This window comes from Homalodisca vitripennis, chromosome 2 (genome assembly GCF_021130785.1).
Source record: "Homalodisca vitripennis isolate AUS2020 chromosome 2, UT_GWSS_2.1, whole genome shotgun sequence".
Classification (NCBI taxonomy): Eukaryota; Metazoa; Arthropoda; class Insecta; order Hemiptera; family Cicadellidae; genus Homalodisca; species Homalodisca vitripennis.
In genome coordinates this window covers 171,842,876-171,867,236 of record NC_060208.1, presented here as the reverse complement: position 1 = coordinate 171,867,236, position 24,361 = coordinate 171,842,876, and the positions used below count along the sequence as shown (strand labels likewise).

Here is a 24,361-nt window from a genome sequence, read left to right as displayed (position 1 = left end):
CTGCCACTAAACTTATTGAGCATTTACTACATTACATTGAGTGTCCAATACCAATTGTACAAAAATTTCAACTGTACAATGTTTAATTCATTATGTTCTTAATCAAATATAAAATAGCTATGTATACACAATGCTTACCGGGATCATGTATTTTTTTGATAATGGTTCCCACATAAGTTGCTAGTAGTAGATATTGTAATGTTCCCGTTTTAACTAACTTACTAACTTACCTTTGTAGTGTGTATGAGATAGACTACTGATAACGTACTGTATTGTGATAACAGAGGAAGGGCTGGCACACCGTGTGTGTCTGTTGCTGATAGAGCTACACCTCAGCACCCAGCAGCCAGAGAAAGCTCTGTCACTGATAGCTTACATTGAGAACCAGTTTGTATCCACAGACAATGCCACCAAGATGATTGGAGACAAGGAACTCAAGAATCTGGAAAAGGAACACCAGGAGAGGGCGGTAGGTTTGCTTCTGTAATACGTTGAATTTCCCCCAAAATTACAGAAATATAAAATTTCAATTATTAGTTTAACTAGATTTCTGCATATCTCACTGATAATTTAAGCAGTGGTAGAATTTCCCTGTGTGCTGTTGTTGGATTATGTGCTAACACATACACACACACACACACACACACGTTCGCTGCTAAAAATCCCTATTTAGAGTTCCCTGTATGCTGAAATTTTTTAAATATTTTTTGCTTACTTTGGATGAAATATGATAGAAATATATGAGAATTACTCATAAGTCACAAAAATTATCACTCTCTACCATTTTGGGAATGTGGTAACTGTGCTTACCGCTAGCTCCTGGGGACAGTCTTCCTGTTACTCTAAGTTACCGCTCGCACTAGGGAACACCCTTTTTTGGCAGTGGGAATGTTCCAAATGAATATATCGTAGCTAAGTGAACTGTATTTTATTTGTTTTAAACAAACATAAACAGTATTTATATGTAAATGTGAAAACCAAAATTAATGTAAAAGTTTATAAAATGTGAAAAGGTTTATATAAATCTCCGCTAACTCACTCAAATTAAGTTATTATTTACAAATATGTGGTGAGTAATTATAACAAAATATATTTCAATGTTTACTTGAAATGATTAAAAAAATTGTAGTACATAAGTTTATAAAAATTATTCCAATCTGGTTGTGAGCGCTCATTTGGGGTAGGTTGGTCTCGTAATCAGGATCCTTAACTTCCGAGTCTGTCTGGTACTCCACATCGTCCATGTTGTCATCCTCATTGTCTGAACTCAATACTGGCTCTGTTGTACGCTTAGAACTTGGTTGTTGTACACCACTTGGTCCCAGGGGAAGATTTATTGTGTTGCACAATCACTTACTACTATAAAAACTTAAAAAATCATTAAAAATAATGAAAAAGTCTAATGTGAAATAGAAGTGCATAAAAATGCGGGAAAAGTACCTCCCGAGGAGCAAGAAATACAGAGTTGTGATAGCTCGAGTGCTGGCCGTATACTGACCTCATTTCAGAACAAAGGCTCTGTGGTAACCATAGTTACCGCCCGCTCCTAGTGCAGTGTAGCAGTGGTAACCAGAGTTACCGCCCGCAGTGAACGTGTTAAGAGATCTTCCAATACTATCCTATAAAATAATTTTATCCTTATAACACAAACATTTCAAACCTTCAATTGTCAACAGCAAACATAGATTCCTGTTTGAAGTAGAGGTATAAATGTATTGCATACAATTTTTGGTTTATTATTAATTAAAACCATTGCTTTATTTAGACTTTTACAAGTAAGATATTCAAAATATTAAAATCTCCAGCATGTTCGTTTATGTGATCTAACTAGATTATTTACTAATATTTTCATCTTTCTTAACCATGTAACTGAAATTTTATTCCATTGAAACCTAAAAAAAAAATAGAAATGCATGTGAAAACTCTTAACCCTTTGCGATCGGTCGTCGACTATAGGTCGACCGCGGCAGTTTCGCTGAACGCTCGCATGTCGACAATAGGTCGACCGGATAATGGCACTGCTTGTTTGGCCATTTCTAACCTATTGCTGTTCGGTATTTGAGTTATTCAGTACTTTGGACTTCTATTTTGGTTACGTGAATGCTACGTCGATCTTTATTCACGATATAGGAGGCATTGGAAGTGATAATAGAAGACCAATACAACTGACGTCTGCACTTGCGCCGTGTTTACAAATATGGCTGGTCCAAGTACAAGTTTTACTGACGATGACGAAATATTAGATCAATTAGATGATTGTGATAGTATTTTCAGTGAAATTAGTATCCAAAATGAAAAACAGATTATTGAAGAAGACCGTGATAGTGATTGTGAGTTGAATCATAGTGAAAATTCTTCTGAAAACATTGTGGTAAATGACGGTAACCTAGACGACGAAAGTGATGTGTTTGGATTGGAAACTTTAGGTAATGATGGGGAAGAATTTGATCAATTCGTGGATAATGTGATAGAAGTAGGACAAGGAGATGCAAATAATAGAGGTAGGCCTAGGCTACAAACTAGTAGACTAAGAGGAAGAGCTAGACATGTTACCCAAAATAGGCCTAGGGCTGGACCAAGGCAAAATTATAATATATATAATGTATTATATATAATATTATATAATATAATATTATGAATAACATGTATCTGATGAGATCCTAGTGCCTTTTCACCTGTATTCATGTAATTTTGGTTTATTACATATGTTGTATAAAAAAATAAAAATGATGTTTTTTATATTTTTATACTTCTTTTTTATATTTTTTAAATGTTACTTAAAGTTATAAAAAAATACTATAAAATCATGTAAATATTCTTTTTAGGTTATTTACATTGATATATAAAGAGAAAAAAATAAAAAAGTTGCAGAAAAAGGGATTTAAAAATTGCATTTGTGTATTGTCAAAGAACTGTAAACTAACAGAAATTAAATACGACCTGAGGACAGTCGAAGCAATTTTTATTGAGACCTCAAAGGGTTAATTATACTATCAGGATCTCAAAATTTAACTAATTTTGTCTTTGTGACAATTTTTAGTGTGATACTGAGTTATGGAATTGGATCTATTTTGGAATCATTCCATTGAACATTGTGGAGTAGAATATTGAATTGCACAATTATATTTGTTCGTATGTATGTTTACAGCCAGTAACATTGGATGCAGCAACCGATGCCTTCAGATTGAAGCTTCTTCAGTATAGAGCCCGTTGCTACCTCAGCACTTGTGCACTCAAGGCCTGCAAGCGGGAAATAAAGAGTATCATTACGTCTGCAAACCCTGTTACTTCGGTGAGTCAATTATAGTACTAGCAAATAGGGAGTGCAGCTGGGGCCGTGCAGGGGAATAAGACTGGCTGCATTTCCTTCCTGTTATAACAGGCAGCGTTGTTAAAGACCGCCTCAAACTTGGACGACCAAAATCGGCTACAAACAAAGCATTGTCACTTGAGGTTTTACAGTCCGTTGTTGAAGATCCTCATGCCTCAACAAGAAATGTTTCTCAAGTATTAGGTATACCTCAAACATCAGTTTGTAAAGTTTTACACGACAGTGGTTAAAAAATGTACAAAATGTGTTTAATTCATGAGCTAAGTGAGGACAATTTTGATTAAAAACAACATCTATAAAACGAAACAACAGTATTAGTAGTGGATTACCGTGTGAATCGATACAGCCAAACTGTCCTGGGTCAGCAGTTTGAACATCTGATATAAAAAACACAGGTTAGTAAGTTTTAGCTTAACATAATTGTAATTACTAGTGCTACTGTAACTTTACATTCAAAACTTTTTAACTGCCCCCAAAAAGCCCATTTTGGGGGAATGGTTCGCTTTTGTTTCCTAGAGGGGTGTCCTGAGTTTTATTTTTCTTTCTCTCTCTCCATTGAAAATTGAGTAGGATCCACCCATGATTTTAACAATTAATTTGAACTAGCTGACCCAGCGAACTTTGTTCCGCCTTAAAGGCAAATATCACATGATCACATTTTGTACTTTTTTAAATTAGGATAATTGTAAATAAAAAAATATAATTATTCAATGATTCTTTATTTGCCATTTATTGTAGCACCTTGTGATAAACCATTTTTTGTTTTTTTTTTTATTAGGCGCGAAAAAAATAACGCGGAAAGGTCTTCCGACCTGTGAACATGCCACATATAATGGACCATGGGAAAAAACATGGATGTTCGAGATTAAAACCACAAACTTTTAACGATTGGCCTTGTGACTTATTTACAGTCATGGCGAATGCAAGACGGATTCAGAAATTGAAGTCGTTTAAATTGAAATGGCATGTCGGTTGGGATCATCGGGATACTCGGAATGACAACTTCCTCACCTTTGAATTTTCCTTTGAGTATTGTGGCGTAAATAAAATTGTTCATCAATTTACTTACCACCAAATGTGTTCGTTGCACAGTTTTTGGCTGGTTTAAGTTTTTAAGCATGATTACAACAACCAAACTTTAGTTGTAAATTGTGCTGTGGTAAGCCAGGTACATCCAAGGAGTTTTAAAAATTCAATTGGGATAGTTGGTGGCATCACCTTCATTTGCTACACAGTCAATAGATTTGATAGAATGCGTGTACCAATGATCTCATTCTGAATTATGTAGTTTAAGTCATCTACATCTTTATTCTTAGCTACCAAAATTGCTTCGCTCACTCAACCATTCATTATTTTTGAGGTTAGTAATGATGTTTGGGAATACTTTGTTAATGAGTTCATCTTTCGATGAGACAAAGTTATAGAAATTCGGAGGAAATGATATCAATCCGCTCGATTTTGTCGACAGGTACTCGACGATTACCGATAGTCAGCAATTGCTCAGAGAAATCTTCAGCAGATGTATCGTTCAACAATTGCAACTCTCATGTTTGTTGTCAGCTGAAGTTTCTTAACATAGATTCGATGATTTGAGGCAAGCGTTTATCTCGTCGGCAGCAGTCGATCTTGGAATTATGGGAATTACTGGCAATGGTTTTGGCGGAAATCGCCAGGCAGTAAAATCATTGAGCTTCCAAAACATCTCGAGTCATTACGTAGATCTTGCAATGTTCGGTAGAGTGCTTCCAATGCACGTTTATGCGCGATTGTGCATTCGTCCCAGATGATGATCTTCGATTCTGATAAAACTTTGGCCATAGCGGAGTGCCATATTGCATGTTGGTTTTCCAATATTATTCCAGAAATAACGGCAATTTTAATGCCAGAATGTGTCGTACGATATCCTTTTAGTAATGTGGCTGCTATTCCAGAAGAAGCAACAAACTGCAACGCAGTGTTGGATCTTGCACGAACAGTGGCTAAAATTACTGACATGAGGAATGTCTTACCAGTTCCACCAGGGGCATTCCAGGAAATAGAAACCACCATTTCCATTATCAGTTGCCTTCATTAATGTATCATAAAAACTTCCATTTGTTGGGGATTCATCAGGGGTACATTCGTTTGAACTTCTAAAATCTAATTCCTGGTGATCATATTTACGTTTCCGTTCCAATTCTCGATTAAATGCGTCATTCATTTCACAATTTGGCACTGGCATTCCTAACCTGACTAATAAAACTACCGCATATGAGATAGCACATGTCTTCAATCAAAAGCAAGGCCCTATTATGTATCTCCTAATTCATTTCAAGATTGGGATTTTCTTGAATTGACACGAATTTGATGTAAAATATCTTCTGCCATATTATCCTTGTATTTGTGCCATAGGTTAGATGGGTTCGATGGAAAGCATGTCGAAATGATGATAGCAAATAATGTAATCTGACTTGGAGATGCAGAGATAATTGCTTTCAATTGTAAAAAATTAAAATTTGAATTGTATTATCTGGATAGTAAAGTCTATGTTTAACAGTGATTGCAGAAACAGTTGAAACAAAAATTTGCTGTTTCTCTTAAGCTTACTCTATGCTTTCAAACTATAAGTGTAAAGAAATGTAAAATAGTAATTAAATGATATAAACATATGTTTCTTTTGTCGCATTTTACATGTTTACAAAGAACAGCTGATTAAATTTGAAAAGGCTCTTTCACTTAATAACATATGTTTGCTGCAATGCATTTCTTACGGGTATTTCTGTAACTTTTAGAGACCAGTGGGGGCGGAATCCTGAATCGGGGGAACGGGATAAAAAGTATCCTATGTTCTTATCCCAGTTCTTAGCTACCTCCCTACCAATTTTCAGCCAAATCGGATCAGGCGTTCTTGACTTATAAATAGTGTAACTAACACGACTTTCTTTTATATATATAGATGAGGTGCCATTTTGTACTGGGTTGAGTTAGAAGGAGGTTTGTGCATAGATGCATCAAAAGCACAAATGTGGTAGACATAGAAAATAGGAACTGTAAGCAAAATATTAATTTCAAAACTGCGAAGATTTATTAAGTAAGATATCTACTTACATGTTTTCATAAACAAAATACAACAATAAAATGTTTTAATATTTGGTCATTTGTGACTGCCGATCAGCTTTTGTCCACAATTCAACGCAGCAAACTCATGGAGATGCATTAAAATAAATATATTCAGATAATATATATATTCAGATTAATGATTTATTAAAATGATTCTTCTGTCTGGCACAACAAGCTAAGCCGTTTGAACTATCTTTCCTTTGTTTCTTGCCTTGAGTTATGTTTCCTGTGGGCCATCAGGTGGCCTAGTGGTGTTAGGACATAAAAATGAATAAAACACTTAAAAAAATAAATTTTGGATTTGAACGTATTTTTTAAATAATTAGAGTTACAGAATGTTGATTTAGTGTTTTTTTAATTTACAGAATCTAGCCCCAGTCTTTCTTAAAGGCAACTTGGAGTATCTGAGAGGAAATTACAAGAAGTCAATCAAAGTGCTTACTTCCATACCTCTGAACAACTCCCTCAACATATTCAAGTAAGCTTTAATACAGAACTTAATTGTATCAATTATCAATTTTCATGTCACCCTGTTATGGCAACTCCACTACATACATAGGTCAGGAGGCTCAGTTGAATTATCTGGTTCATGTTCTGTGTACTTTTGATTAATTTATTTAGGAGGTATTTATAAAGCAGAGTTCATCAAATAAAAGCCTGATACAAACAGTGACTTACACAAAGTGGTAAACTTTCTTATTAGTGTGGCATAAATTGTTATAGATGTCTACCACAACCACCTAGCCTTCATAGGAGGGAAATATTTCAAGCATTTACTATAAACAAAAGCAAGATAAGAAACAGTACATTTTATATATCATCCATCCTTTATTTATCTACAACAATATTTGGCTTTTTGATTAAAAAATAATTTTATTATCAATATTATTGTTGTTATTGAGACATCTTTGTTACTTTATGTTTATAAATTACCATAACACATTTCTTTTATTATTTTTCTTGTTTGTGAGGTTTGTAGTGGAAATGTACTTATTATAAATTGCATGCTAATATTTAATACTTTTCTCCATCCTCCCAAGGGAAAATAATCGGAAGTGTTATAAAGGCACCAAAGACTAAAATAGGCAGCTTAGTTAAGGTGTAAAATTACAACTTTTTTATGTTTTCGTTTAAAATGAAAACCATCCTAATTGTATACGTCTTGAAATTAATCGTTCTTCTTGTGGGCCTTCATCTGAAGTAGGGTAAAATTAGTCAATTTGATTGCTTTATCTACAATAAAAAAAAGGATAAAGTAGCTGTTATTATACCTGTTGAATATCATACATACATATCTCCTAGTGTTTTCTTTAAATAAAGGTCTGTAAATTTAATTATAGAATTTTTCTTTAATTTTTTAATGTCCTAATTTATATCAAAATGTGATTAAGCTTGGTTAGTTGCTTGTAAACATCTGTGAATTTTCATATATGATTGTGTAAAACTGAAGACTCTAATGCTGTAGTAACTCTTCTAAGAATGGCCCTTGCATACGGTGAAGACTTAATAAGTGATAGTGTTTAAAAATAGAGAATGTATGAGTACACCACAGCATGTGTTGGTTAAGAGGTTTCGTTGAGGTTGCATGCAACCATGTCTACAGCTTGTTTGAACATCCCTCTCTTGAAGACAAAAGAGAAATTGTGCCACTGTACCGAGTGATAGGCTTCAATGATGCTCAGTCAAATCCCGTGGATGAACATGCTCCATTATAGAACTCATTCTTGTCTATGTAGAAATGAAGTTTCATGAAACTTCGATAAAGTTTACAGATGTAATCTTTTTCGAGATATCTTGTATGTAGTGTTACATAGTAGTGTTGTACATATATTATTTAAATATGGTGAAATGCCATTTCATTGTAGTCAGTTTTCTTAATAAATTTATTTATTTTGAGATCTTCTCATTGCGCATTCTCGTGGTTACCCATAAGGCCAATATAAAAATATTTGCTAACATTCAGCCAAATCCCATAGGATGACATGCACCATATAAATAAAAATCTTCATGCACAATTTCCAAACTAAAGATTAGTTGGTTTTCTAGATATCATGTGGACAGACCAACAAACAGAAATTCTCCTTTTCTAACCTCTGTAGTGATACTAATGTTCAGCCAAAAACTGAAATTTGTGACGAAGGTGGCCAAGGAACAAAGCCTGTAATATAAAGACTTATCATCTTCAGTCCGTGTATTGACACATTAGAAGATATAAAAGTGTAATTTCTTGAATAACAAAACATAATTACATATTTCCTGAAATCTTTTTATCAACTCCGTGCAAACAGAGTTTGGTTGATGTAAAGTACCATTAAAGTAAAAGATTGTGGACACCATCAAAACTGTCAAGAAGGATGTCTGTAATAGAATGATATATGTTCTGAAGGTGTGTACTGGATAAGTACACTAGAAAATTAAAAATGTAATTTTTTTAAATAAAAATACGTAACTATTTATCTCCTAAAATCTTTCTACAAACTCCATACCAACAAACTTTGGTTAAGGTTAAGTATCTTTAAAGAAAATTAATTAATATGAGACACCATCAAAACCAGGTTCTTTTACACTGCAGATTTTTAAATAAAAATTTAGAGGAAGCTGTATATTTTTCAACCATCTCTGTGGCTATGTTGAAAATTATTCTAAATTTAAGTTATAAAAGTGCAAATGTATTACATGTTTAACTTGTTTTATCATCACCTACTGATCGTTAAACAAAATTCCTCATATTTATGTATAAAAACATTATTTACTGTATGGTTCAGAGAATCAGGAGAATCACCATCTGTACTGTTTTATAACAATATGGGTTGCCTGCACCATTACATGGCCAAACCAAACCTGGCTGCTTTCTATCTGCAGAAGGCTCTTCAGGAGAACGGAGTAGCTCTCAACGCCTTCCCGAAGCCAGAACAGGGTAAGTTGTTTCAAGTTATTACAGACTGAGTTATTCATAGTGTGGTCCTTTCCTTGCACACTTCATGTAAGGAGTTTTAACAAACCTACTTGGTAATATGTTTCCAAGAGTACTGTAATTATATACGTAAACAATTCTAAGAATAAATACCTTTCAACTACTCCAGATGACATGTGTTTTTACCAGGGATTGCAATTTCAAATCATTTTTATAATCGTGGGATTTCGATGTTACAAAAAGCTCAATCCAGAGATTTATCCCTTCATTGAAAAGATCAGTTTTTACAATTATAATGTAAATGTAGCTAAAAAAATTGAAAAAGTTATTTACACTTTAAATTACATTATTCACAATGCAAAATTGTACATATTTAATATTAAGAGAAAAATTTGTATTATTAAAAATCTTTATTCTCCAATTAATTATATATGACTACAGTACAAATATAAAACATCAGATTGAATATAGATGACTATCATTGTTCTATTTACTTATATCTAAGTTGAGTTTTAAATATATAGTGATTGGGTAAATTTAATAGGATCAATTATGTTAAAATAACTTAAAAAAGTAAAATTACAAACATCAAACCTCTTATTTCTTTGCTTTGCTTGCCGGCGTACTATATCCTTGTTCATAAGCATTTGTTTTGTGTACTCATTGCTGTGCATATGAAAAAAATATATAAAACTATTTAACCAATAATTGAAATGTGTAAATTTAATATAATGTGTAAGTTCTTTAACATACTATTATTTTACAAGGCTATTCAGAAAGTAAAGAACATGTTTAAGACTTCTTGCGTGTGTTTTGCCATGTGAGTTCGGGCATTGTCATACAAAAGCAAAATTTTAAATGACAAATTTAATTTATAAGAACTACCATTGTTACTACATATAAATATGTTAAATCGACTATTATCATAGACAATTCATCAAACTTATACCATTTCTGTTTTATTTTTTAAGATATCAAATTGAAAAGTGTGAGTAATTCATAAATGCTGAAGTAAATAGTTGATAGTGAAAATCACTGGTTTTCACTTAATAAAATAGATGTAAATGAGTTGAAGTATGTGCAGGCGAGATGCTGTCAGGGAGACCACTGTTCTGTGTGGGTGGCAGCAAGGCACCAAGCCTCATGTATAACCTGGGTGTAGCTCTGCTGCATGGAGGCAAGCCTACACAAGCCTTCGACTGTCTCATTGAGGCGGTGCAGGTCTACCACACAAACCCTCGGTTATGGCTACGACTTGCCGAGTGTTGCATTATGGCTCACAAACAGGTGAGTGATTTTACATTTCATACTTGAAACATCACATCGCTATATTTGTATAAAAACATACCATTACTGTACTGTAAAACTCCAATATTAATGGGTTCACCAAACCAGGTGAAAGAAGATAGAATGCAACAACACAAGATAGGTTATGTCTCATTGTACTTAAGATACTCTTGATTGGTCAATAGGTAAAGAAGATGGCACTAGGAGGGTTAAGTAAATATATTGTTTCTTGTTTATTTTTTTAAATAATTTTAATTCTTAAAATATTAATGCAAATTATTATTGTAATTTTCAGAGCAATGCAGGTAGCTTTGACTTTAGCGCTCGAAGGAAAGATCTTATTCAAGGAGTGATTGCAGGAGGTGTTCACAGGAAAATCATTTTAAATCCTAACATCTGGAAAGATTCTAAATACAGGTAAGTGAACTCTTTCAATTACTCAAATTTATAATTTTGAATTTTTTCTAGCAACTATACAGAGTATTACTTTTAATCTACTGCAACTGTAAAAATCTTCAGCAAGTTGTGTAAGAACCATCATTGCTTCAATATCTCCAGTCCAATGTACAATTTTCATTACATACAAATTTTCAGTCAATCAACATCCTATGATAAAGAAAATCAACATAATTATTTTTCAATAATACTTTTTATAACTTTTTAACCCTAGAAAGCTAAGGCGTCGTCACTGTGACGACGCGATACAGTTTTTCGAGTGTTGCCGCGCTAAGTTATTGTTTGAACGCGCGCCCCCCTCCACGTAAGGTCAGTCAACGCTCCGCCGGGTCTGTGAGTAGTTTGGCAGCCACCTCGCTCGTATAGTTTGTGCAATATATCGAATAGCGTAGTCGTGGAGACGAAACGTTAGCTTGTACGTTGTTTTTACAATAGCATTGTGTTGTCTTGCCGACGATAGTTTAGTGTTTTACGTGCTCGTCATATGTACGAATGTTTAGTGTTTCTATGTGTTTTTGTTATGTGATAAAGTTGTAAATATTTATGTAATATAGTTATTGGTGAACTCTCAAAATGGATACGGATCAGGAACAACGTATTCTACAATGTTTGAATGAAAGTTTATCTGATGACTTTATATCTGAAGAAGAAGAAACCACTGATCAACGATATTACTCCGGTATAGACGACAGTGATGATACAGACGCTGACCCGGGACTATTCACCATCAGGTACTAGTTCTGCTAGTGATAATGAAGACTTACTGGAAATACCTACAGCTAAAATTGCTACACAAGGGATTAATTATGGATACTATAGATGAAACTATCAATGCTGTTATTGCAGCTTATTGCCATGGTCATCCTCCACCGACAGACATTCCTCAGGTAGGAAATGCACCTTTAGCTCGTCCGGCTTCACCACCAATGTCTAGACTCCTCAGGAAGCTTTAGCTCGTCCTGCTTCACCACCAGTGCCTAGACCTCGAGCAGCTGTGGCTCTTCCTTGCTTCACCACTAGTGCCTGTACCTCAAGCAGCCGTAGCTCGTCCTGACTTCACCACCAACTGTAGCTCATGGACCACCACCAGTTCCTCGTGATCCACATCACTTTTATATGTCCTAATCAGCGTATGCGGGGGAGGAACGGACACTTGTGGAGTAACATTCCATCACGACCAACAAATACCAGAGCATCTGCAAGAAATATAGTACATATTCGGCCAGGTCCAAACTGTTAATGCAAGAGACAAAACAAACCCTTTGGATGTGTTTTCATTATTTTGTACAGATAATATGAAAGACAGTATTATAAGTCACACTAACTCTGCAATAAGAAGAAAAACAAGTAAATTACACCAACTTTACAAGTACAATTTCAGAAATTACTAGAGAGGAGTTTGATGCATTTTTTAGGTGTCCTGATTTTGACGGCAAGTCAAAAAGATAATCACATGCCCTCTAATGAAAACTATTCAATGTAGAATTTTGCGGTAACCGTTATCTGGCTACAATGAGTTGTGCGCGATTTGATTTTTTAGTGGAGGCCCTTCGATTTGATGGATATGAAACAAGGAATGAGAGACGTAGGCAAGATCGCTTCGCTCCAATAAGGGAAGTCTGGGAGATGTTTGTGGCGTCTTGTAGAGACAATTACAAACCAGGATCATACTTAACAATTGATGAACAGCTGTTGGCATTCAGAGGTCGTTGTAAATTTCGTATGTATATTCCCTAACAAACCATCAAAGTATGGAATCAAGATTGTGATGGTTTGTGATACAGGTTCTAAATACATGATAAATGCGATGCCATATTTGGGTAAAGGAACCACTCCCAGGAATATACCACAAGCCGAGTTCTTCGTAAAGGAGCTGACACAATGTGTCTACGGTTTCAAATAGGAACCTCACCATGGACAACTGGTTCACTTCGATCTCATTAGCAACACAACTTCTAAATCCACCAATAAATATGACTTTAGTTTGGGACTCTACGTCGCGGAACAAACCTGAAATACCTCAGAGATGAAAGAAGCTGGAGATCGACCGGTTGGGTCTTCAATGTTTTGTTTTGATGGACATAAAACAATGGTGTCGTACAAAGCAAAGAGTAAGAGAGTCGTGTTGTTGCTCTCAACTACTCATGAGCAACCATCCATCAACCCAAGGAGCAAGAAGCCATAGATTATCGAATGTTACAATGCAACCAAAGGCGCCGTTGACAGTCTTGACCAGATGTGCAATAACATGTCGTGCAGCCGAAAAACTAGAAGATGGCCATTGTGCGTTTTTTATGGCATGATTAACATAATGTTAGTCAATTGCTACACAATTTACGCACATAACATGGTTGCTCAGGGCTCAAAGCCAGTTTCAAGACGTGATTTTGCAAAAGAATTGCACAGTGAACTCGTCAAGCCTTGGCTTCAACATCGAAATCGCATCACAACTTTGCCAAAGCGTCTACGCGAATCTATCGCCAGCATCCTGGAAGTTGATATTCCTGCTGCCCAAATAGATCCTCAACTTGTCCAGGGAAGAAAGATTTGTGCATTTTGTCCTTCAAAAAAACGACGAATGACCTCCCATTTCTGCCGGCCGCTGCTCAAAGGCAATGTGTGGCGAACACCAAGGGAAGTGGTGTGTGGACTGCACTTGTTAAGTTTTCAATTGAAAAAAAAACTATTATATTTAATGTAAGTAAGCTTTAATATTAATTTTTTTCTCATTAAAACCCTTTTTATGTAAAATAAAAATGTTTTTATTAATGGTAGTCTCCCTGACGAATGTTTAGCTGTAACGTGTTTTTTACGAACCTTAGCTTTCTAGGGTTAATGAGAACAAATTTAATTTGACAGATAAACCCATTGCACTCATACTCAAACATGTATTACTGTGGCCAAAAGTATTCTCTGTCAGGTCAGAGGTTTATGATCATAACCTGTCCTTTAGCTCTCTAGGCCACTGCTAATAGCCCTCACTGTTTTTCCGTTCAGCTTGTCAGGCCTTTATGGGTGGCTCACTGTATTGTTCTTCACTTCTGATGATTCGGTTGAACAAGTTTGTAGAAGAGTTAACACTTTAAATCTACAAGGTAACATATTAAATCTAGAAGTTATGACTTTATAATCTTTTTTCCTTCTATTATATACCATGTCTACTAGAAGTGATCCCATTATCTTAAAAAATACATTCTGCTTTTATTTGTTTTGTCATCTGTGCCTGTTCTGCCCTCCTTGTTTCGTCTGTAAGTATTTTTCGTTTTCTTACTCTTCAGTAGCTAGGAACATCACATCACCTATTTTCAAAGCAGGCTGCTCATAAATGTCAAATTTGTCCCTTTTCGCTTTGAGTAATCCTTCTAAAGTTTCAAATTGTTTTACACTTATCTACTCTTTCCAAAATGTCATCCCAAACAACTAAAAGAAAAAGTGATCTTGAAATTCTGAAACTTGGTATCAAGGTTTTGTGGCTCAAGTCTGTAGGCAATCATGCAGGCAGTCTGTAGACTTGTAAGCAAGTTGAAAACAACTAGTTGAAAAACATTGATGTATCGACTACCAAATAATTCAATCAGATTCCAGAGAGGACAACAAAACTTTAGAATTTTATGATCACCATGGCACTATGTGAAAGAGTAAATTTGGACAATAATCGATTTAACTTGTTAACTTTCAAGACTGTACTATAAGAGAATAGTACCTACTATTTTATTTCATTGACAACAGTTTTAAACATACAGTTTCAAGTAAATATTTCAGAAGACAGATATGATGTGTGCACTGGACCTTTGTTATCATATTTTCCAATATATTCACTAATTAACTCAAGGCATACAGGATACAAACCATTTGAAGCTGATCCAAAGTCACCATTGTCTCCTTGGAATGGTAAACCCCTAACTGCTAAAAATACTGCAACAGAAATTATTTTTGAGAGTATACTTTGTCTGTAGTTTACCTTTTCTTAATACTGTGTAAGGATAATTTTATCAGCCTGCATTATTTTTGTCTAGTGATGTCATAAGAATATTGCGCCTATGAGCATGAGAATGGTCATGGTGTTTGTTGAGTAATTCGTATCTGTGCTCCCATTAAAACTGCTAGAACAATGTGTTTTTCATTATCTGGTTGAAATAAAAAGCATTGAATGTTAAATAATTTTCCAGTTGACTCTGTGCATATATTAAGCAATCTTCTAAAACAACATCTCCATTACGAAGAATGCTCTTAAACATATGTTGAGTAAATGTTCTTTTACCTTTCGTCACTGTGCCTTTTAGCAGCACGGCTTTTATATTCAACATAACTTATTACTCATGCTAAATACTGTGCTCCCATATTATAGAATAAAACTAATAGTAGCACATCATCATTACAATAAAAACTATTACACTTCCTGCATGTAGCAAACAGTTCAAGTTCTGAATTTAAGTAATTTAAATTCTTACAAAGTCATTCTGATTTTGCAAGGCTATTAACAAATAACTTATAAAACTGTAATGTTGGGGGAATGGCAGTTGTGAGGCGCAGTCGTATGCCATCCCAATGGTCAGCCTGGAGTTCAGCTCACTGTGCTTGAGGAATGCTTTGCTTCTGCTCCCGACCACAGGAGGTGAGGGAGGTCCACCCGTCATGGCTCCTCCCTCTCCCCCAGTGGACCCGCGCCAGGTGCCCTACCTGCGTGCCTGTGTGCTAGCTGCGAGTGCCTACGTCGCGCTGTGTCTCGGCGACCCGGTCATCGCATTGGAACATGCCAAAGCTCTGCTGGTACAAACCAACCTCTCTGGAGTGCACAAGTAAGTACAACTAATACTTTTCAGACAAATATTGGTTATATAGTATAAACAGTCTTATCCGGCACCTCTGATGTCCAGTTTAGATACAAACAATAAAACGTTTTGTACATTTAAGCATTTTGAATAAGAAATGCTACATAGGAAAGCTCAATTACTTTCTCAAAAAGAAGGCTAAAAGGAGGACACGGATGGGTGAGCTTTGTTTCCTTTTCTAACAACCTTTGCGAACCTGTGATCTTAATGCTGTATTCTTTTTACGTTTTCAATAATACATGATCCTAATTGTAAATATTGTACAGTACTGAATTTGTAATTTTTTGTAATAAAATAAAAATGTATTTAATTTTATATATGTAACCTACTACACAAACATGTAACTAAAATATCCAGTTACAATAGTGTTGTTTTTAAGTTTAAAATAGAATAAATGTTTGCTGTATCATGAATTAATAAAATTTCACATGAAACAGTTTCAGCACAGTATTCAACGTTTTTACAGTCAGATAAGGCCTGCAGTATTTGTAACACATTAGCTGTAAATAAATTATTTCCTTCATATTAGAGTTTCATTTCCAATTTTTACGTTATCCTGTGGTACATTTAGAGCGGATATAACAGATTTTATTGCACTGGTGTATCTGTATTTATAATTGCAGCCACAGGATGATAGAAAAGCAGAAAACCAATTTATATGAAATAGTTATTATTCTTGACATAGTGTGGACAGTTAAGATAGAGTGTACTGTAGAATAGTGTAGTATACATCAATAGGATGAATAAGTGAAGAAGTATTTCTCTAAGTTATTCTAAAGTTCTGTGATATTTTGGGAAAGACTGAATCATACATGAGACTCACTTACATGTAATTAAAATCATAAGAACTTTAAAATGTTTTTTAAAATATTTACTTGTAATTTTGATGTTGATTTGGTCTGCACCAAAGTATCAATTTCTGAAGCAGTAAAAATATGAGAAAATAAAATCTCAATAAATAATAGTGGAATGAATACCTTATATTTGATCAAAAATATTTCTTATTAAGTTTTATAGTTATTTGAGGCTTTCTGAATGATATGTGCAACCAAAAAGTGGTAAACAATCAAGATTTAATATATTTCAAAAAGTTTTGGAATTTTTCTAACACTATTTCTGCAATAAGTTTATAGACTACTGAAGATGGGTAATTTTTGTTAATTAAAAAAAATACTTAAAATAACTGTAAAACATTACCATTACTTCAAATTTGTGGGTACAAGTGAATTTTAATTTTGTCTTATATATTTTGTTCATACAAAATACAGAACTGGTGGATTAATATATTTTGTTTAAAGGTAATTCAGTGGTTGTGGTTGTTGCAGGTTACTGGGGCGACTGTATGCAGGTGAGGCTTACGTGCTGCTGGATCGTGTGGGGCAAGCTGTGGAAATGTTGAGTCCAGAGTCAGTAGCAGACATTGTTGACCCTTGCATTCGCCCGCTGCGTCCCTGGTTCCCCCAATCGACTAATACAGCCCGAGCAGTCCTGCAGTATAACCTGGCTGTGGCACTGGCACTGCGTGGTGAACTCGATAAGGCTGGTGATATGCTCAAACAGGTCGGTTAAATTTATATTGATCATTATATACTGTTTTAGCTATGTAATGTAAATATTTAATTTCTTTAAGAGCTAACCAAAAGGCTTTCATATTTAACCCAACTAACAGCAGCCTATTGCAAAAATTGTATGAATTGAACTCTTTGAGGGCTCACCAAAAATTGTTTCAACTGTACACAGGTCATACTTATTTTTTGCTATTTTACAGCTTTTTTACAGAATACAAATCTTTTCTGTAACATTGTTTATTTTTTATCTTTACAAAGCAAAGTAAATAATGCTTAAGAACATTTACATCCTTTAAAAATGTCATGTTTATGTTTATAAATATTAATTTGTAAAAATAGGATGTCTAAATAAAAAAACATTATTATTGTACATTCTTAAATAGACCAAACTTACATAGAAGAGGTAACAAATTCTAGAATACAATTAGGGACACATTTTAACTAACTTGCCAGGTTATCTGAAGTTTGTTTGGTTGTGGTACTTTTCAGATCAGTTACATTAGTTACCTATGTGCATATATTGCAGTAAATTGAGCACTCTCTCTCATCCCACCATGTGTCTTTCTGTCATTGCAAATTGTACAGCCCCTTGTTTATTTGTTGGACTCCTCCATAAACAAAACTCCATTCCAAAAGAATACTCCATTAATTTATGCTTTTTTTGTAAATGTTCATTAGAGCCTAAACTTATGGTCTTACTTTCATGTGGGAAAACGAACCTGATACTAGCAGCAAATATTTCGTACTAGGGTGAGGGGAAAATCTTTCAGTAGGTTTAAATTCTACTAACGGTTAAAGTGGATGGGGCTTCCTCAGTGCCAAAGTCTTGGCAAGCCCAGGCATAGAAGACATCTCTTTCCTATCCACTAGTAGACGGTGGAATAACAGCTTCTTCTTCTTAGCTTAGCTGTTGTCGAGAATCTTATGTTACTTTGGAATTATCTTTGTATTAAAAAATATGTATGACAGGAAAAATTGTATTGGTTCCAGAATAATTTCTAAATTAAATAACGTATTAGTAGTGTAGCCTCCAAAAGTGGTTAATAGGTTAGTTCTCTGAATTTGAAATATACATAGAACAAATAAAAAGTAGTAAAAGTGTTATAGGTGGTTGATATTCTCTTAAATAATGTATTTTATTTTTATATAAATAGATAAAATCCTTAATCTGTTATAGATAATTAAATAATAACCAATTCTGCTAATATTTATAATCAATGTTACATTTCAGGTGTGGAAATCAAAAAGCCCAACATGTGATGTCCCAATACATGTCATAGCCCTGGCCCTGTACATAGAACTGCTTCTGGGTAAGTGTTATCTTAAACAATACATGTGATGTCCCTATACATGTCATAGCCCTGGCCTTGTACATAGAACTGCTTCTGGGTAAGTGTTATCTTAAACAATACATGTGATGTCCCTATACATGTCATAGCCCTGGCCCTGTACATAGAACTGCTTCTGGGTAAGTGTTATCTTAAACAATACATGTGATGTCCCTATACATGTCATAGACCTGGCCTTGTACATAGAAACTGCTTCTGGGTAAGTGTTATCTTAAACAATACATGTGATGTCCCTATACATGTCATAGCCTACATAGAACTGCTTCTATGTAAGTGTTATCTTAAACAATACATGTGATGTCCCTATACATGTCATAGCCTGGCCCTGTACATAGAACTGCTTCTGGGTAAGTGTTATCTTAAACAATACATGTGATGTCCCTATACATGTCATAGACCTGGCCTTGTACATAGAACTGCTTCTGGGTAAGTGTTATCTTAAACAATACATGTGATGTCCCTATACATGTCATATCCCTGGCCCTGTACATAGAACTGCTTCTGGGTAAGTGTTATCTTAAACAATACATGTGATGTCCCTATACATGTCATAGCCCTGGCCCTGTACATAGAACTGCTTCTGGGTAAGTGTTATCTTAAACAATACATGTGATGTCCCTATACATGTCATAGCCCTGGCCCTGTACATAGAACTGCTTCTGGGTAAGTGTTATCTTAAAACAATACATGTGATGTCCCTATACATGTCATAGCCCTGGCCTTGTACATAGAACTGCTTCTGGGTAAGTGTTATCTTAAACAATACATGTGATGTCCCTATACATGTCATAGCCCTGGCCCTGTACATAGAACTGCTTCTGGGTAAGTGTTATCTTAAACAATACATGTGATGTCCCTATACATGTCATAGCCCTGGCCCTGTACATAGAACTGCTTCTGGGTAAGTGTTATCTTAAACAATACATGTGATGTCCCTATACATGTCATAGCCCTGGCCCTGTACATAGAACTGCTTCTGGGTAAGTGTTATCTTAAACAATACATGTGATGTCCCTATACATGTCATAGCCCTGGCCCTGTACATAGAACTGCTTCTGGGTAAGTGTTATCGTAAACAATACATGTGATGTCCCTATACATGTCATAGCCCTGGCCCTGTACATAGAAATGCTTCTGGGTAAGTGTTATCTTAAACAATACATGTGATGTCCCTATACATGTCATAGCCCTGGCCCTGTACATAGAACTGCTTCTGGGTAAGTGTTATCGTAAACAATACATGTGATGTCCCTATACATGTCATAGCCCTAGCCCTGTACATATAACTGCTTCTGGGTAAGTGTTATCTTAAACAATACATGTGATGTCCCTATACATGTCATAGCCCTGGCCCTGTACATAGAACTGCTTCTGGGTAAGTGTTATCTTAAACAATACATGTGATGTCCCTATACATGTCATAGCCCTGGCCCTGTACATAGAACTGCTTCTGGGTAAGTGTTATCTTAAACAATACATGTGATGTCCCTATACATGTCATAGCCCTGGCCTTGTACATAGAACTGCTTCTGGGTAAGTGTTATCTTAAACAATACATGTGATGTCCCTATACATGTCATAGCCCTGGCCCTGTACATAGAACTGCTTCTGGGTAAGTGTTATCTTAAACAATACATGTGATGTCCCTATACATGTCATAGCCCTGGCCTTGTACATAGAACTGCTTCTGGGTAAGTGTTATCTTAAACAATACTAGCATTTCTCATGATTTAATTGTGGCAAACATAATGTTGAGAGATATTAAAATTGTGTTTGAATAGTTTCCATCCAATGTTTCTCAGGTCGATATTTGTTGACATAATCAACTGTAAACTTTGATGGCATAAATCAGATAAACGTGTATTTCGGTTAAGAATGAATGAGTAGTAAAACTAAAATTGAATTAAGTACAAATTGTTAAATAATTTTTTAATGTAAATGATTAAAAAAGTAACAAATAATTTAATATTCTGAAATATTGAACAGCTATTTTTGACTAGTTATTTTAGTTTTTTTAGATAAAATAAAGAATTATAACATTTAATTTGTAAAATGTGAAAAATTCATTACCTTTTACTGACTAATGCTTTTTTACAAATGATTAGGATATTTTACGTCAGATTTTAAAATTAGTCATAGAACTAGCTAAAGCTTCTGTAATCATTACAACAAAATTCATCAATTGAAATTGTCAAATTTTTATCATATACAAAATATACATGTCTTTGATATTTTCCTATTATAGGTCATATAGACATTGGAAGGAATATTGTCAAGCAGAATTGACCGCAGTTGTAGCTATGAATCTGTACAAACATGTGTCCCTTGTCTGTGATATTTTACCGTTACAGGTCATACAGACATTGCAAGGAATATTGTCAAGCACAATTAATTGACCACAGTTGTAGCTATGAATCTGTACAAACATGTGTTCCAGGTCTGTGACATTTTCCTGTTACAGGTCATACAGACATCGCAAGGAACATTATCAAACAGAATTGTCCACAACTTCAGCGATGAATTTATACTAGCTCGTCCCACATCTGTGATATTTTCAAGACTTATCAGCACAAACCTTTATCTCTAAGCTGAACAATTCTTTTATGGGAGTCTAGAAAGAGATTCATCAAATTCAATTTAAGTTGATTCAAAGAAATTGTCTAGATACAGTTATTTCTTCATTTAGTTTTAGTTAAAAACCTGATCATTCTTGATTCATCATTGTGTTATATGTATTATTTAAATATATTTTAGATGTTCTGTTGGGCCTTGAGTGCTGGGTGTTTAAGTAACTTTGTTTTGTTGTACTATGCTAAAGTGCTGGCTGCTTTTAAATAGGTGTATTCAAAAATGTTGCTATTTTTAGTGTTTTGTAATGCTTTTATTTAATTAGTTATAGTGAAGAAAGTTTTTTTACTAGACAATTAATCACACATGTACTATAAAAATAACATTTGATTTAATATTGACATATTTCAAGTCAAAACCTTGTTTATAAACGTAAAATACTATTTAATTAATTTTAAATGATAAAGTTCTAGATTTATATATTTATAAACATTTTAATTTAAAATTAGTCTTTTACATTTAAAAAATTATTTTTACTATAGCAGAATTCACAAGAATGGTAACATAAATGCAAAGAAGAGAAAATGAATATTATTAATAATTCCCTAAAATAATATAATAGTTTAATCTATATAAATTAACTGCCAAAAACGTTTATTTACAGATGAACTAACTTAAAGTACCTCAACAATAAATTACCAAATTTCAAGGCAGAGTTAATATATACACTTTAAAGAATTTCCTACAATTAATTGCCATTCACTTTGTTTCAGTTACTGTTGACATTTGATAAACAATTAACATTAGAATTGCTGTTTGTCTTTCAGATAGAAATCTCAATTATTTAAATTGAATCACAGAAGTCAGGTGCAGTCATATTGATTTTTCTATCAGTTACTCTATTAATGTTTTATTTACTCTAGGTGTCTCAAAGGTAATGTTTGCAATATGTTTACAAATACGTATTTCATCTTATTTGAACTAATTTTACTTTAACTATTTGTACCTTTTAAACTCATTGTGTATTAATTTTGGTAATGAATAATTTAATATACTTTAATTTACAAGGTGACGTTGCTTTAACTAACATAGATGTAACATACAACTATCTAAAAAAAATTAACAAATATTTAAATATGTTAGTTGTATTGGATTCATATTTTTTACTAAAATAATATAAAAAATATTATAAAATGTAGGAAATCAAACATGGATCACGAAATAAAATCTAAAAAAAAGCATATACTGTATTAGTTTAAAAAATTATCAGATTTTTGAGTGGGGCACTCAGGACAACAATTTTTAGTCTCAAATTAATAAAACTATTTTAAAGCTAAATATTAATGTAAAACAATTAAAGAGTTCTGTCATTAAATTCATATTTTTAATAACATCCTTCAAGGAATATTAACTCTTAAACTTGAATTTTTCGTCACATAAAATTGTTAATATCTCACTGAAATGACTTCAGATGTTACCAAAGTTTGATGATGATGTGATGTCTGAGTTTAGTCAAATGAATGGACATGTTTGTTAGAGTTTTAATCACTTCATATAGTCTCACTGAACCATCAAATTCAGCTGCGATTTAGATCAAGCTACCCTTAAAAATATTTCTCCATACTTTTGTTGTGATGGTGGTGCACCTTACCTTGGTGGTAGTACCACCAATTCCTAACTCATTTGTCTACAGAATCTAAAGAGTTCATGGTCTCCACATGTGAAGCTGGGTTACAAAAAGTACTGCTATCAGAGCCCTTTTAAAAATTTTCAATAAAAACTCAACTCACGAGTTACCTGTGAACTCTACAAGGGTTTCAGATTAATTTCACAGTGTTGTCATCAGTAGAGCATCTTGTGTTTATTGACAGGGCTGGAAAAGTGAAAATAATATTTCAAAAGTGTTGAGCTTTGATCCCTTATCTCCAGCATTTCATTACAAAAAATCAACTCTCCTGGCATGATACCTTTGAACAGCAGATGGACAACTTGAACCCTACAGGGATGAAGTATAGATCTTGATGCAAATCCTGTGCAAAAGTTAATAAAAGTTTTCAGTTCCAGAGCTTGCTTCCTTGCAGACTTTGAATAATAGCAATTCTATACCATATTAAGTCATGGGCACTGTTGTAACTGCTCCCAATACTTTTTGCTTCAGTGAGGCTGTATTTCTTAATATTCTCATTTTCAATATAAGATAAATATATTTTTTCCCAGTATTTAAATAATTTTAAATAGTCTTTGTGGTGATCCAATTAAATTGTTTTTTTAGCACTAATTAAAAATGTGTTATGTTTAAGGACTTACTAAGCTTTCTTAAATAATATAGTCCAAAAGTATTATGAACACAACAGTTGTTTCATTGTTGCAATTATTGTAACAAGTTGCTAGCTAAAACAAATTGTTTGGTTCTCACTCACCTAACTTTTTTAACCCTCCAAGTGATACTCATATTACTCTACAGTGATAGGCCTTTTTATGATGACGTGCAGTGTTTTTTGTTTTAATTCATAAAACATATACTATATACCTGAAATATAACATATTATATATCAAAATGTTCACTATAATATTTACTAAATGATAATGAAAAAAAGAAAAACTTACCATTTTTTTTTTTTTTTAATTTGATGTTGTACTGATGATCTTGAAAAAAGATTTTCAAACAAAATTTTGTTTTTTGAGGCTATTTTTCATAACTTCCATGGTAACACATTTGAAATTCATTATATACAAAAGATTCACAATTTAATTCTGAACACAAAGATGTATAATACTTGTAGTTTATATTTACATGAAAATTGATTTTTAATATGTTTCTCACTAGCATAAAAAATCAAAAACTGCAAAAAAATGTACTTTTCTTCAACAATTTCCATATAATGTTTTATATAGGCTTGTAGCACCTTATTTACATATATAAAACACTTTTAAATAACTAAACACAATACCTTTTA

At 33.8% G+C, this 24,361-nt stretch overlaps 1 protein-coding gene across 1 annotated transcript in view; it reads left to right on the top strand.

The window, feature by feature from the left end:
- The window catches only part of LOC124355037 (CCR4-NOT transcription complex subunit 10-B), a 34,252-nt gene extending 10,415 nt beyond the window's left edge, over positions 1 to 23,837 (top strand). Inside the window, exons 4-13 of the mRNA XM_046805944.1 lie at positions 285 to 469; positions 3,149 to 3,292; positions 6,796 to 6,908; positions 9,196 to 9,347; positions 10,429 to 10,631; positions 10,927 to 11,048; positions 15,608 to 15,886; positions 17,245 to 17,479; positions 18,719 to 18,797; positions 21,298 to 23,837. Of these exons, the coding sequence (XP_046661900.1) occupies positions 285 to 469; positions 3,149 to 3,292; positions 6,796 to 6,908; positions 9,196 to 9,347; positions 10,429 to 10,631; positions 10,927 to 11,048; positions 15,608 to 15,886; positions 17,245 to 17,479; positions 18,719 to 18,797; positions 21,298 to 21,356 (1,571 nt within the window). The 3' untranslated portion in view covers positions 21,357 to 23,837. The remainder of the gene's footprint in view (positions 1 to 284; positions 470 to 3,148; positions 3,293 to 6,795; positions 6,909 to 9,195; positions 9,348 to 10,428; positions 10,632 to 10,926; positions 11,049 to 15,607; positions 15,887 to 17,244; positions 17,480 to 18,718; positions 18,798 to 21,297) is intronic.
- Positions 23,838 to 24,361: the final 524 nt, after the last annotated feature.